At 33.3% G+C, this 17,105-nt stretch overlaps 1 protein-coding gene and 1 pseudogene across 2 annotated transcripts in view; one reads left to right on the forward strand and one right to left on the reverse strand.

Annotated features, from left to right (window-relative positions):
• Positions 1 to 17,105, reverse strand: part of MSR1 (macrophage scavenger receptor 1) — a gene marked incomplete at both ends in the record, with an annotated part of 66,811 nt that overhangs the window by 728 nt on the left and 48,978 nt on the right. The window contains one exon of the mRNA XM_084231389.1: positions 10,341 to 10,529. Coding sequence (XP_084087515.1) covers positions 10,341 to 10,529 — 189 coding nt within the window. The remainder of the gene's footprint in view (positions 1 to 10,340; positions 10,530 to 17,105) is intronic.
• Positions 1,277 to 1,851, forward strand: LOC311169842 (V-type proton ATPase subunit E 1-like; annotated as a pseudogene). Its single transcript has one exon. The product of its transcript is annotated as a V-type proton ATPase subunit E 1-like (transcript).

Genomic DNA, 17,105 nt, shown 5'->3' on the forward strand with positions numbered 1-17,105 from the left:
TCAGACACATTAGAAGGAAAAACAATGTCTGCCACAGTAAGCTACCTTGAAGATATTTAACTATCTAAATAAATGAGCTAACTCACTTTCAAGATAAGGACATTATTTCATCAATGACTAAGAAAACAACTGTTTTATTGAAAGGAACTCATGCCAAAGAAAGATAATTTAAAAAATTAAAGTTTGGAAATGTTTTTCTGATATTCTCTGAGGATTTTCTAAGTGTATCACATATATAAAAGTTCTCTTTTCTTTTATACTTAATGCAATTGGAAACAAAACCTTTAAAAAACTTCTATATGAATTATTTCATTGGATTTTGTTAAACATACAATATCACAAATCTCCTGATGAGTTTTCAAGAACATTTCATGCCATCAAGAAACTGATGATTTAGCAGTTAAATTTCAATGAACACCTTTGCACAATTGGTAGAAGGTAAATATTATGATTATACTGTAAGCATAATCAATAATGCATTTTTTCCCATTTGGATCAATATGATGTTGAAAGGTTCTCCTTCCGTCCCAAGAGCTACATAAAACATATTTTTTAAAAAATCAACTTAGGGCCTCCCCTGGTGGTGCAGGCGGTTTAGCGCAGCGCTGTGAAGCTGTCCCCAACTTCTGCAGTGCCAGTTTGATCCTGGCCGGCTGCCCAGGGTCCCACATGGCACGGCAGACCTCTCCTCTCTGGCCCGCTGCGTCCCTCAGCAGTGTGTTTCTGTTCCCTGCTCTGTCTCTGGTGAATCCTCTCACCCTCCCGTGCATCTGGCCTATACCCTGGTTCTTGTATAAATAAATAAATAAATCTTTAAAAAAATTAAATAAAATTAAAAAATTAAAAAAAAAATTCAACTTAGAAACAGATCTCTGTGTAACTATAAAACTTAAATGAAGTCTTGTTTTTCAAAGAGGCATATATAATGGTGCAGTGATAGTCTCACTTTTTTTCCAAATATTCAGTAAGCTCAAATACAAGTTAACAATATGTATGGTTAATAATGTGCATAATTATATAGTAGTATGTACATGTAAAATATGAATAAATTAGCAGATATTGGAGTTTTGTAATCACAATATGGATAACATTAGAGCTAACCCAAGAAAATGGATAGATGTTTTCCATATATAAAAAGTCAAGGCTTTTCCTCTCCCACTGCTTCCATTATCCCCTGTCAATTTGAGCCAGTTGCCCTCTAGCCTAGCTTCTCTTTCAGCATCACCCTCTGTGTTGCTGATTAAGCATATGGTGACTTTTACTAAACAAGAAGCCAATGAGAAAGCAAAGAATAGATGTGCAGGCAGAAGAGTTCAACACTGAGAAAAGTCAGTTGGCACAAACCCAAAGACTGAAAATATTGAATATTATCAGAAGGAAGAAAAGCATGTTTAGCAGCAGATGAAAATTCAGATATCCTATTTGATGAATCAAGCAAGTTTAAAGTCCTCAGAGGAAGAAATGACCTTATAACAGACCTACTAACTGAAGCAAAATAGACTCAATAAGGTGGTAAAAGACATAACCAGCTACCAAGTGTTGTTAGCCCTACAGGGTTTGTACCAATCGTTGGTGCTCTGAATGACTATTCCTTGCAGGAAACAGTATATTCCTTTGGTAAAGGCTGCAGTGCAAAAAGCAATACCTATGTACAAAAGATATTAACCCCCAAATTCATCAAAAGACATACCTGTCAGAGGAAATAACTGGTGAAGTTGAGATCTAAACCTTTATAAAATAAAGGTTTCCAATACCCTAGAAAGATGGGTGGATCTCCTAACTCAGCAAATGATGCTAGAAGTAGAGGGAGCCTTGGTGGGTACAAATGCCAAGAGGAAATTTTTGGACTAAGACTTTGGGAAATGGAGTCATCCACTGCTTTACTCCATGATATGGAAATTTCTGATATTTAAAGAAACAAGGGTATCTCTATAGTTTCTTCCTTGCTGTGCTAAAATTTTGTGCTTGTCAGTGGATATCCTTCTGTAACTAATGCCCTTGGCCTAATTGTTATCAACAATTGTTCACTAATATATAATCAGCTTACCTCTTGCAAGTTATCTGCCCATTCTCTAGTTCCAGTTATCTAGTCTAGAGGGTGATATGCATGGTGTTCTCTGCTGTTAAATCTCTGCTCTCTAGGTTTAAAATGCATGTGGGACATACATACCTCTCAGCAGTGATAGCTTTCCTCTTATCTGTTTGGGCCTAGAAGTTTTAATATGTAAATGTGATTTAAAATCTAAGCAACAGGGGCCTCCCCGGTGGCGCAGCCGCTTGAACGCAGCACTATGAAGCTGCCCGCAGCTTCTGTAGCGTGGTTTCGATTCCTGGACGGCCAGGGAGATTCCCACATGGCACGGCAGACCTCTCCTGTCTTGCCCACTGCTCCCCTCAGCAGTGTGCCTTGGTCCTTCTGCCTGTTCTGCTCCCTGCTGTCTCTGGTGAATTCTCTAACCCTCCAGTGCCTCTAGCCTGTACCCCAGTGCTTGTACAAATAAATAAATTTTGGAAAAAAAAAATCTAAGCCACAAACATGGCTATTTATTACAACAGTTTTCAAAATCAAAATCAACAGGCAACTATCAACCAGAGACACACTACAGGATGGAGAGAAGGGAGTAGGATCAAAACAAGGGGGACTATAACCAAGATGAAAATGCACACATTGTGCAAAAATGAAAAATGATGTAAAAAATACATAAAATTTAAAAAAAAGAAAAAAAAAGAAAATTTAAAAGAAGTCATCCCATGTAATGGAAGCAGCATGAAAATGCTTGCTGTATGAAGACAGTTAACATTCTCAAGCATCTAAAATACTAAGTATATTAATTAGGGGAGGAGGAATCATTGGGGAAGTTGGATAGGAAGCTGGAATCAAGTTATAAATTTGCTTGAATTTTATATTGTGAGTTACCAAAATAAATGCCATCATCAGAACTACCATACTATAGAATTATTGTCTGGCAGAACTGTAGACCTTAGATCTAAGTAGAATCTCTAAGTCTGAAACCTGTAGTTACTAGATGTCTATATACACATTCTCTATGAAGACATGCTTTTATTTACTCTTAGAGTTACACAGGACATTTTATTTCTACATATAAAAGAAATTGGTATATCCAGTTACTTTTTGAATAATTTGTGTTTTTACTAGAAAGATCCAAATAAGAGTCAAATTTTATTTTGTTTTGTAGGAACATTATACATACACACACACACACAAATAATGCATTAATTAATATTATGTATATATTAAATCATTAGAACACAATGTCTCTATTTAAAAAGCAATGATTTTCCCAGGCTGATTGAAGACTAGTAATAGTAGTCTGGAGAATTCAAGCACTTACTGAAATGTTAATAATAGTACTGAACTTTTTTGACTTGAAATTTTAAGGCAGATTAAAAGAGAAAAGGTTCAGATAATAGGATCTCAAAATCAGAAGCTTTGCCACAAACAATTTATGCTTTCCTTTTTGCTCTTGCTAAGTATAGCAAGGTTCCTTTTGTACTTGTGAGTATTTGTGAGTATGAGCATGTTTGTGTATGTATTTCTTTTTAAATATATACAGTAGATACAGATTTTTGGGAAGCCTCAAAAGGCTACTCAAAGATATAGACAAATAATAATTGCTCAAATAGTAAAATTAATCCCATGTTCACATGGAAGGGACCCAAAGTAATGGGACATTTATAAATTGTATTTATTGTATTTATGGACATTTAGAAATTGTATAAACAGAGCAAAGTAAAGTTTTTCATAAAAATCAAGGCTATAATTGGGCACATGAGAAAGATATGACTCCATGATCCCTATACCCAGGGGACTGGGATGCTTTCACTCTACAATTTAAAGATCTAGTCACAAGTCACAGAGATAATGCATGATGGAGCCAGCATCCCCACACTGTGTCTTCACGTAATGATTTACCCAAATCCCTTCCATTGTTAGATTTAGTCATTCTGCAAATCTGTTTTGAATATCTACATGGGGGAACAAAATCAAAATTTATTCTCTCTTGGATTGATATCCTTAGTGAGGACTTCCATTTTAGGTAAATGAAGCAATTGAAGTCCACATGTAATTAGTGGCAAAGATGATACTGGCATCTGAATCCCCTACCTCCCATTCCATTGATTTTCCTACCAATAATACATGGGTGTGATAAATATGTTATGTCATTCATTAACTCTGGTCTTTTGCTATGTGAGAAAGATTCAGAGATTGTCAACAAAGTCTTATATTTTCATATAAATAGTCTAAATTTACTTTTTATCAAACCTTGTAAGGTAATGGCAACTATTTTCATTTTACAGGTAAACTGAGACTCAGGGAGGATGAATGACCTTCTCAAAATTACAGAGAATAGAGGCAAGAAGCAGAACATGATAACATTCAAATTTTTTTGCTGTTCATTGACTACAAAGTAGCTCAAGTAGAGTTATAAAAATAATTTCCAAAAATTGGCTGTTGTATTTTTATATTAATATGTTCAGGACTACTGAGCCTAAGGGGAAAATTTATTTAATAAACATTTTCCATCTCATTCCAAATTGTTTTCTTCATTAAACATTAATGTAAAGGTAGCGTTAAATTCATAAAATTTTATCTTCCTGTAAACCTCCAAGATTAAAAAATAAATTTGCGTTTACTTCTTGAGGTAATAATTGTTACTCAAGGAATTTTATTGTTCCTGCTATCACTGCACATTTTTGCCTCTAAATTATCCCTTCTATTAGTGTAAAACTATGAAAAAATGATGTGTATATTTCAGATGTATTTTTATTTCTTCATCTATTTATCATTTATCTACTAATCTATATATCTATGATTTCCTTTACAACTTGAGGGTTGCAAAGAAGACAACTGAGTTTCTAAAAGCAAATGAAAAAGTGTTGTCCATGACTTCTGTAGTTTTATGAACTTCATTTGTGATACTTGAGCATATTTGACATATAATATCATTTTATCTTAATCTATTTTTAAAAATGAATATAACTATATTTATTTGAAGAATTTGAATTTCTTTAATTTGATCTCAGTAACCCACCACTTTTATGAAAAACAAAGGTAATCAGCTTTCATGCATTAGTCAAGTGATGAGACTTGGGGATTAGAATAGAAAAGTTGCTGAATAGAAAAGTTCTGAGGCAAATATCACAAACAGTTAAAAGTCTCTGCTCTGAATGAATTTTAACTAAATCCAGTTATGGTTGGGTGTCATGAATTTGTATCACTTTTAAGACCTTCTATTGAGAAGTGTTTGTCAAGAACCTCTCCTTTCAGAAAAATATCACATTTTGGATTAAAGTTGAAAGTGAAATGGGAATAAGAGTAGAGAAAGGGTAAACTTAGACTATAGTTCTAGATTCTATTTTTGTGGTTCTGGAGAAGCCACTTGTTTTGCCTTAATTTTATTATATTTGCAGAATTCATGGGATAGATATAAAATAGCTTTAAGATTTCATTTACCTTCAAAATTCTACAATTCTAAGATTCTCAAGAAGAATGAAATTATTTTTAGAAATGAAATTTTAAGGATAGAAGGACATTCTAACTAGCAGAGTCAGGTTAAGGCATGAATCTTAACCATTCCCCACCAACCACTATAATAACAATTTAAGTTTGACCCCAATTTTGTGAGATCTCTGTCAGCTTTATTTTCCTTCTCTAAAAAAACTGGAAGTGTAATATGCATTTTTTACAGACACTGAAAGCAATAAATGAAATCATGTAGTAAACATTGAAATATTTATTTTTGAGATTATTTTTACTCCCACGTATGAAAGGATAGTTCAGTGATGCAGTTATATGTTTGGTTTCCTTCAATTTATTCTTGTATCTTTTAGAATTCTACTTAGAAACTGATTATGTAATGTGAAAGGGGTGATGTATAAAAGATGGCACGTAAGGATAGAATTATCTTCTGTTTCTGCTTTGAAGTTTGAATCTTCACAGCACAAATGCCTGCAAGTTTTGAAGACAAGAGAACTACTCCAGGACCTAGTCTTACTTCCTGCTTCAATGTACAGACCCAGATACACCTGGAACAAATTCTGGGAGCAGGTAGCGCCATCATCTGATAAAGCTCATTCAAGTTTACTACAGGGAGATCTCTGGGACAAGAAATTGGAAAGCCTGCACAGGGAAAGAAGTAACTCAGTTTCCATGCTCTCACAATGCTTCCTTAATTTAACATTTTGGGGGAACGGGGGTGTGGAGGGGGAGGAACAACATTCTACTTTATGCAAAAGGTGTATCAAAATGGAAGAATCTATTTAAAGGAACATACTTTAAGCTCTAGTCCTATAAATCATTTTGCTAGCAGCTGCAAAGCTAATTGTTCTTAAAGCTAACAAGGATTCTTCTTTGCTAAGACTGTTTTGTTACTTTAAACCAGGGGGGAAAGGAGAGGGAAACTGTGTATGGAAAACTGTCTTCTTTCTTTAATGGTAGAATTATACAGAGGAGATAAGTTTGAAAAAAATGTTTTTTGTTTCAATTTTGGTAATAATATATTAGATAGCATTCGTTTGATTCTTCTGGTTTTCCTAAGAGAATAACAAATAATTAAAACCGTAACGCTTATCTCTTTCTCTCCCCTTGCTTTCCACTCACATATTTCTGAGTACTTTTTCCATCTCTGTTCTGCATTCAGATTGTGTTTTCTTTTCCTACTGAATGAAACTGTAAATTTAAGGTAGAGAAGTAGGGAAAAAAGGAGGAGTGTAAACAGCTTTATATAAAAAGGTTGTTGGCCATGTCTAATCCAAAATCAGCTTACCATGTTAAGTCTGTTTCTTAAAATACAAGGCGCAATGAAGCAGATCATGAAATTAGTTTCTCAGATTCCTTTTTTCTTCAGAACAAATAACCTCAGTTCTATTATTTCTCCCAGCTCATTGTGCTTTATTATTTTAAAATTCGCATAATCATTCTTCAATTGTTTAGTACTGAACACTACCAATGAGTGCTGAAACAAGAGCTGGGTCTATACTGAGTGGGGAGGATATTAGAGATCCCCCTCAGTCTGCTTCTTCTGTTATACTTCTGTACAAAAGAAAATCACATTCAACTTCATGACCCTTGCAACATCATCAATATCACCCTATAATATCATGCTGATCTGAGATTTCTGTCTTTCAAAAAGGATGCAAATAAATTGTAATTAACAGTTTGGTATTGTTGCTGGCTGTGATCTTTGCCACTCTTGAGCAAGGTTATGAGTCAGGCTTTGTATTGGGCACTTTCTATATGCCAGCTCATTTAAGATTCAAAATAAATCTGCTGGTTTGGTTTTATTATTCTCATGATATTGAAAAGGAAATTGAAACTCTGAGATATAAGTAGCAGAACTAAGGTTTCAACTTGTATCTACTTAATTATAAAACTCCTAGTCTTTCCAATTCATTTCAGTAGGCACTCGAAAATGTGAAAGAAAAGACAAAATCCTGAAATACCTGCTTCTTTTATTACAATAAAACTCTAGCATAATGTATAGAATCACAGTCTCACTAAAAATGCACACTCATCTTAAAGAAGTACTCAGCTATCTGCAGCAAAAACGAGAGAATAGCTCCATGTAGCCAGCTAACTTCATGAGACTAAACTCTATTGCTTGATTACTTATTTAAATAGAAAACATTTCTTGCCAGTATTTCAGAATAGTTATTTCCTTCCTTTCTTACCAATGCTTTAGTCCAGAAATCCCTGGAGATATAAGTAAGCATGAATAAAAGCTGTGGGAGAACGAGTATTTCACTTGTGAGACTAGGCGTTAAAGTTAATGCAATCTTAAGACAATAGTCTCTAACTGTGTTCTTGCCACTGGTGTTTGAACTTAAATTGAAAAACACCTTTGAAGTCTACGGCAAGTCTTTAAGTCAGAGAAGAAATATAACTGGATGGGATGTCTTGTTCCCTATCCAACCTTAATGGTATAATTTGCCAAACCTTTTAAGATTGGTAAGGTATATGTACGATGATTGTTGCTCTGAATTTGTTTTTCTCATTGCAATAAATTAGAGGTTTACTTCATGATATAAGAAATTAATAAACTGAAAAATAAAAATAAAATAATAAAAGTTACCACCAGACCTGTTTTTTCATACAGAGTTAAATCAAAGTTGTCAACTCTGGATAATGTAAGCTATACAACAATTCACCTTGATGAGAGGTATTTTAGGAAAATTTCTCTTTTTGGATTGCACTGTTCATTTACTCCATATACTTTAAATTATATGAATTGGCAAATAACATTTCGTAAAAAAAAAAAAAAAAAAAAAAACCTGCACAATTGAGAAGTCAAACAATCTATATGCTGTTATTTCTGAGACTGAGGAATTTTTAGCCATCCACCACGTGAGTAACCATGGATGAGAATTACATGTCTTCTATTAGAAGTCAATATATGACTTCTAAGAATCATTTGAAACATTTATAGAATTAGATATCTAAAATAAATGGCCTTTAATGCTATGAATCTTAGTTACCATACAAATGGATTCTCACCCTGTATAGCATTATGGAGATTCAGAGTGGTAACTTAGTCTTTTAAATGACTGACTAATTTGTTGATTCTCTAGTGACCAAGAATTGGTCTTTTTTTTTTTTTCTTTTTCCCTTCTGCAGGGAAAAAAAGAAGTCAGCTTATTATATTTAAACTATTTCACTTTAGCTGGTAAATTTTAGAGGGGTCAGATGATTTTGGTGCCACATTTTTCAACCTGGGGGAAAATTTCTGAATATGTAGCAGAGGTGGAACATTTGGAAATTTCAAAGATCTATTTGGCTATGCCAAATGATGGATCTTTTCCAGTTCTTTTATTTCTTCTATTCAATCCCTTAAGGCACAAATTAAAAAACAGGTTGCTAGGGGCCAAATCTGAGTATAGAAACTTTTAGTATCACTGCTTTCTATCTTCCCTGCTTTTCCAAGAAATTAAGTTATTTTTCTGGACTCTGAAGACCTTAGAATCTGGATTTCTGCTTAAATTCCTCTCTTAAATCTATTAGAGTGAGTTCATTTAGGAAGAGGATGAAGGATGCAGTTGTGACCTAAATAGCTACAATCTAGCTATTTAGCACAACGCTTAGCACATAATTACTGCTTAACAAGTTGTAAGTAGCATATTACTTAATCGTATATTTCATGAATTTAAGAATTATCTTATCTATCTTGTTCTAATGCTCTGATATGATAATTGGCATACTCTCATATTTTATCACTACAGATAAAATTATCTGGTAATGGTGCTATTTTATCTCTAAAATGTTGCATATGATTTCCTCTTGCCCATATCTAACTAGAATAACACATGAAATCAAAAAGTGAAATATATATTTGATATGTGAATTTTTTATCAGATCTAGACAGTAAGATAAATATATATGAAATATTGACTTTAAAATTCTAGTATAACAAATATGGTTACTTTTTTTCTAAAATCTCATGCAGAATTGAAGCATTTGTATATGTTTTATACACAAAAGCTTTGTAAGGGGCTGATTTATTTTTAAAATTAAGTAAAAATTCAGGGATATATGTTCAAATATTTGACCCATGCAAAATCTCTTCCTAGCTATTTTAATACAATGGAAGAAAAGGTTAGTGCATCATTAGGTGAAAATTCACAAATATGCAAACAGTAAAGAATAATTCAATGTTTTATTAACCTCAAATAGAGGGGAAAGTAACCTTTCTCTTCACATATTTTATGTGATACTCCTTAAAGGAAGGTAAGTCAGAAGTGGTAGATACACATAGCACATGTAATTGCTTCTTTCTCTTTCATGGATTTTCACTATTCTTTCAGAATATAGGTGTTTAATCATGAAATAATATATCTCATTCCTTGGGACATCACTAAAGTAACTGCAGAAGCTGTTACCCTCCTCTCTAGCTCCACAAAAGAGACAAACAAACAAACAAACAAATAAAAAAAAAAAAGAGACAATATACATGAAAACACGGTATTGCCCAGATACCTACAAGATGTAGATAAGTAAAATGAGCTTCCCAGGGTATGTCATCCCTTGTCAATAATTCACTTGCCCACATTTCTCTTTTCTACTTATCAATCACTCTATTTTCCTTTGTGTTAATATTTACAAGTAGTCAACTGGATCTAAATAATATTTAAATAATCATGGTTGTTTGAAAGCATATGCCACTTGTTTTAATATCTCTTTTTCTTTACTTCTACTTTCTAGGAAAAGTCATTTAAAAAATGACCCTACATAGAATTTTTTTCCTATCTTCTGTTTCTGTCTCTATTTGGTTCTACACTATTAGAGAATGACCACGTTTCATTAAAAAAAAAAAAAAGTAAATTACCTTGTCCAAAATAAGCTCCCTTGTGCACACTATGAACACCTGGGTAGCCCAAACTCCTACAGATGACCTGTCCACCACGCAATTCCCAGTGGTCATCACAAATTGTACCCCACTGGCCATTGTGGAAAACTTCCACTCTTCCCTCATGAGAGCCTCCACCACCAACCAGTCGAACGGTCTTAAATGGAGCTGCAACAAAAACAAGCAAGGGTTAATTATGTACACATTATTTCATACTTTCTTAAAAAAAAGTTTTTAGCACATTTTTCCAGTAAGTTCAACTATTGGAATAAATATTAAACTTTCTAGCACCACCTATTGGTAAAAAGTTTAATTGCAAACATATTACATGACTCAAAGCTAGAGTAAAATCCATTTTAACACATAAATTACATATATGAGAATACTTAAAAACTATTTTACAATGACTTGAAAATTCAGCAGTTACAGGTTTGTTAGTGTCATACCATTTTTCATACCATTTATAAAAACGTATAATGAAATGATTCATTATTTTTGGACACACTAACAAAGTGGAACATTCAATTGGTGACTTTCAATAGTATAAAGGTCAAGCAGAAGTATTTTGTAATATCATAAATACAACACTAGATAAACAAACAATCTATCTTTTAATTAGAATGCTAGATAACTACAGCAACAACATTCATTTAGAAATACCAAAGATATTCCTTGTTATAAGACCCTCAGATTTTGTCCCAAGGTGTTATTTTTTTTCCATTCTTGAAGAAAATCAGTGAGGTAAAAGTGAGACAGTTTTTGCATATATTGAAAAATCACTGAAGGAACAAACTGTGAAAGAGTAAATTATTTATAATTATAAAATAATTTTGTTCTGCAATGTCAATCAAAATTGCCATATATACAATAACATTTTATAAAATCTTGATCATGCACAGAGATGTGCATAAATATGGAATGTAGCTGTTTCCTGTTTTTAAAGGCCAACAATATTTTAGACCTATAGAATATAAATAAACATAAATTAATATTACAAAACAATTCCCTTGTAGAATCAATTTATTTAAATAACTTACACTATTGTAGTATTTGTTTAAAATTATTTGACTGAAGAACAGAATGAATGCAGAGACAAAGATTTTATTAAATTTAGTTAGTGCTAATTAAAAATAGTATGTTTTAATATTCATAAAAATTAGTGAATCGTTATTTAAAATATACTATTTCAAATGTAAGTTTGAGTGACACTGATTTATAGAGAGAAGAAGATGTGACTGTTACCACAAAAATATTTAACATGATAATGAAGTTTTAGGGCTATGAATTTTAGAGCTCAATTTATTGAAGAAAAAAATGCAGTAACAATTTTTTTTCTAATTGGAGTAAGTTTTGTTGAAACAGTAATCCAATAATGTATAAAGAAAATCAACAATTCCCTATAACAAAACTAACCAGCTAAACCACTCTAAAGACATAATAAGCTAACAAGTTAATAAGTAGTCCTACAATTTTAATTATTTCTTGATTTTTACAAAATGTAATTCAGTGCTAAGTATTAAATTAATGTAATCATGCCTTAGTGCATAAATAATTCTTCAGTAAACAAGAGTTTAAAAAATTTTTTAAAAGGAAAATAATTTGCTATTGTTGTACTCAAACTCTCAATTATCCAGCAAGATATTTTCATGACCCAATAATTCACCATAATTATCTAACAAAATAGGAAAGAATCATCCAAGAATGGAATGTGTAAAGTTTTAAAATATTAGAATCATGTAATAAATAGTGTCACCCCAATTTTTTCACAGAAGTAACACACTCAAGCATGATATATTTTGCATGATGCTATGACAAAACAGACAACATAGTCAAAAGTTTAGGTTATGTGAAACTGGTTGTCTTATTATCCAAATATATGTCAGTGTTCTCAGCATTTTTAATCCTCCCCAAATTATTAAAGAGCCTTGCTTGCCCTCACACTTCAGTATGGTTCTTAGCTCAGGCTACAATAACAAAATATCCTATATTGAGTAGCTTAAACAATGGGTGTTTATTTCTCACAGTTCTAGATTCAGGAAGTATAAGATCAAGGTACTGCCAGATTTGGGGTCTGGTACTATCACCTTCTTGACTTGCACCTAGAAGCCTGCTCACTGGGTGTTAATAGGCCTTTCCTGAGTGTATATTCATGAGAAGAAAGAGAACAAACTCTAGTCTCTTAAAAGGATACTACTACCGTCACAACCTCATCTAAATGTAATTATCTCCAAAGATCCCACCATCAAATATGATCACATTGGGGCTGCGGGGTGGGGATGGGGGGCATAATTCAATCCATAGCAGTATGTCAGAATCATATTTTCCTAACCGCATACCAAAATTTCTGATTCAGGTCTTAAATGAGATCCAAGAATTTGTGCTTTCAACAATTTCCAGGTAATGCTGATGATTTTGGTTCAGTGAACATACTTTGAGAACCACTAACCTAGAACATATTATATATTTAAATGAGGATGCATGCTATGTCAGAAACTGCTGCCAATGTTTTTAGACAACCTTTTGATCTCATTTATTCAAAAGAGAATAGGTGCAGATTTCCACTGAATCCCCCAGACTTCTGGGATTCTGCAGGAGAGTAAGCCCCTCTATATGAATTCTTTGGGGCTGAAAATGTTTGGATATGGCAATACTTGTCACCTAAGTATTTTTTAAATACATTTTTTATTGAGGTAACACTGATTTATAAAATATATGTTTGAGATATATAGTATTCTAATTCAACATTTGTTTACCATGTAGTCATTTTTTTTTTCTTTTAATTGAATTTAGCTTACAGAATGGTTGTAGTAGCCAGGTATACAGAATTATATGGGCCCAGCATGCTTCCGCTGCACCACTCTATATGGAATTATACTTTGACATCTGTATATGTTACATTATGGTCCCTACTTATTTTTCTATTATAAATCAATTACTGACAAGTGATCACACTTTGCTGATCCCCGACATTCTCAAGTTGGTACATAGACATTCAAGAGTTGTCACATACATTCAAGTAGTCTGTTTAAGTTATAGAGAAAAGTTCATTTTGTTATTTTGATCAGCCTCAATTACAGCATTTTTTTTCAATTTAACCAGCTCATAGTCATATGGATATAAATAATACCTATGAATTTTTTTGGCATTGAAAAATGATATAAATAAAAGTTGAATAATTTTTATCTTGTATCTAAAATTTTACAAGTGAACAATCTTCATATATTTTTTTTCTGGTTAACCGTCTTAATTTTCCTCTTAACTTTACATAGACTTTTTCCAGATTTAAATTAGATAAATGACTGATAAATACTGTGTGCTCACTAAATGAGACTGCATTATTATTTTATAATTGGTTAAAACAGAAATATAAACCAAAATGGAAGTGATAATGTATTTTGGGGACCACTGAATGCCCTATGGAAACCAGGTAGAAAGTTATATTTAAGAATCTGAAACAGCTGATTTAAGACTTGAAACCACTAAGGACTCTCCCTCTAACTTTAATCCAAGCATCTCTGTAAATTGCTTCAGTCTTCTCTTTTTTGCAAGCTGGATATTTTTGTTCTCTAGTCCACATGATAGAATATATCTGTTATAATCTCTAAATTTATATTTTAGTCTCTTTTATAGTGACTTTTCTAAAATTTCTAAGGAAATTCTTCTAGGACATAGTTTGGATCAGATACCCACTTATGGGCTAAGCAGCTTGACCAAAGGCAGTGTCACTTGTATTCACATGGCCTTTCTGGGTAAAGGTGGGAAGGCATTTCTTGTTGAGCAGACACTGAGTACATTCCAAAGAAGGCATCGTAATTTTAGTGTGTTTATGCATTTAATTATACTACATATTTAGCCATATGTTCTTTTTTATATCCATGAGTGTAGAGCATGACAGAAAGTTAAAATCCAGGAGTCTGATAATCTATTTTGTAGTGATGGCTCTGATACTGATTCTGCAAATTTCTTAAACCATGTAACCTCTCTAGGACCATATTTTTCAGCTGTTAAAAGAGAGAAAATGGCATTTACTCTTAATTAAATGCATCTGAACACAACTTTTCTGTGTCAGGCCTTTTTCTGGATTCTGGTAATAATTTAAATAAAACACATATCCTGCTTTCAAGACTCATATATTTTCAAGGTTTTTATGAAAATTAGAAGAAATAGTGCATTTTTAAACTATGGCATGCATATGTCAAGCAGCTACTTTTATTAGTTTTGAAAATTTTGAGGTTTCTACTTTGTGAAGAGAGCAATGAAAGGCCTATATTATCTTTAATATTATTGACCTTATTAAAATATCTTTTTTACTAATTCCCTATTTAAGGCTAATCCTTCTCAAAGAGGAGTCCTGAGCCAATTAGCATAAGCTTCTGCAGATAGATAAATCCTACTCTGTGATTTCAGATGTGAGTTTATTTGACCTTTGTTATTTCCAAACATTATTTTCTACTATTTTAAAGAGACCTCTCTAAACTAGCAATCAGTACCTGTAAGTACCGCTGAGCCAATTCCCTCTACTGTCCATACTGTAAATAAAGCTGTAATGGAATTCAGTTACACCTATTCATTTACATATTGCCTATAGCTGATTTTACCCCATAACAGCAGAGTTGAACAGTTATATCAGCGACCTCCTGACATGCAAAACCAAAAATGTTTATTGGAAAGGAAAGCAGAGATTAGTCATGCCCTTACTTGATCCAGGGATCAGAAAGAGTACCCCTACTGATACCTTCTAAGTTTCTAGTTTATCATGAGCAAGAAGTCCTTGCTCTTTATCAGTTATTTAATTACTCACATTTCACAAATAAACCTTGCTGTTCTTTATTTCTGAGGTTTTGGTTCCTAACTGGAATGTTCTCTCAACACCTCTTCCTGGCAGTTTATCTTCTCTGCACACAGACGAAGCTCATGCTTCTCCACTCTCAATCCCCTGGTTTAATGTAGGTTTCTCTTTTCAAGCTCCCTTTGTACCACAATCCCCCATAGCACCACAAAACACAGTCAGCTGGTATATTATTTCCACTAAACTCAAATCTTCAGTTATCTTTTCTGTACCTGACAGAGTATAGATTTTCACTTAGCAGACACTTGATGCAGAGTTATGTAATGAATGAATGATAGTCCTTCTTGATATGCAAACTGCATTACCTGAGTGATTTAATTGGAAAATACTTAAAATATCAAACAAAAGAAGAAATGTTACAGTATTTGACAAATCTCTAGAGGGAATATATTTCTAAATGTACAAGCAGTGAGAGAAATCACGAAAGAAAAACTGATCTGACATGAGTTCTATTATAGAAAAAAAAAACTACATGGCTGTCTACTGAGAGTCCGCCAAGCCAAGGTGGGAGGATTTGATCAGAATCTACTTATTCCCAAACCTGATTTTGTCCTTTTGGATGATTTATTACTTAGTGGCAGACTAATGTTAAGCAGAATCTTGGGACTAAATGTCAATTCAATTTACAATGAGAAATGTAATTGCCTCAAAAATTGGAATATTTGTATCAGCTTAACAGGGACATTTTTTCCCCTTGTGGCTAATCTGCATAGGAAGTCAAGTCACAATCAGAGAATTAGTAGTTTAATTAATTTATTAATTTGCAATGAGACATGGCAGCAAGATTTTACCTGTGGGACTGAACAATGCTCTTTGGCTAACACATTGTTCTTATATATATGTTAATAAATTCAGTAGGTTAGGTGATTTGACATATCTCCACTCTGACTCACTATAGTTCAATTTTGTAAAGGCACTCATTATTTTTATTCTTGTATATAGTGCTAATTTCTATGTTTTTAAGTTAGACATAAAATAATTATTACACAAAGCTCATTTATGTCTCTATAACTGTAAGACATCAAAAGAAAAATAATAGAGCAGGTGATTTACACAAGAGTGTTTTGTAACCTGACAAACCAATTCTAAATATAACAGAAGTTAATTTCTTTGGTTTTTTTTGCTTTGTTTTTAAAGCCTTATTTTTATTTTTTTTTAAAGATTGATTTATTTTTATACAAAAGCTGAGGTACAGGACAGTGCAGGAGGGTAAAAGGATTCACCAGAGACAGAGCAGAAGCAGAACAGGCAGACTGACTGAAATACAGTGCTGAGGGGAGCAGTGGGTGCGACAGGTGAAGTCTGCTGTGCCATGTGGGAATCTCCCTGGCCAACCGGGAATCGAACCTGCGCTGCAGAGACTGCGGACAGCTTCACAGCACTGCGCTCGACCCGCTGCATCACCAGGGAGGACCAAGGCTTATTTTTAAAAGTGAAAATAAAACATATTAACTATCTTACAAAAAGGAATAGCTTAATAATAGTAGTAGTTGGGGCCTCCCTAGTGGCACAAGGGGTTAAACACCACACTATGAAGCAATCCACAGCCTCTGCAGCACATGTTCGATCCCCCGCCAGCCAGAGAGCAACCCACATGGCGAGGCAGACCTCTCCTGTCTTGCCCGCTGCTCCCCTCAGCAATGTATTTCGGTCAGTCTGCCTGTTCTGTTCCCCACTCTGGTGGATCCTCTTAACCCCTGCATCTCTGGTCTGTACCCCTGCTCTTGTATGCATAAGTAAATAAATCTTTAAAAAAATGATAGAATGCCCATTAAGCAGATAGCTTTAGAGGCATTAAGCTGTCAAAAAAGGTCACATCACAATGGAAAAAGAAATTACAATGTGATATTAAGTAACTATACTAGGATTTTTTCTTTAAATTTTAAGTATATAAG

The sequence above is a fragment of the Talpa europaea genome, assembly GCF_964194135.1.
Source record: "Talpa europaea genome assembly, chromosome: 4".
NCBI lineage: Eukaryota > Metazoa > Chordata > Mammalia > Eulipotyphla > Talpidae > Talpa > Talpa europaea.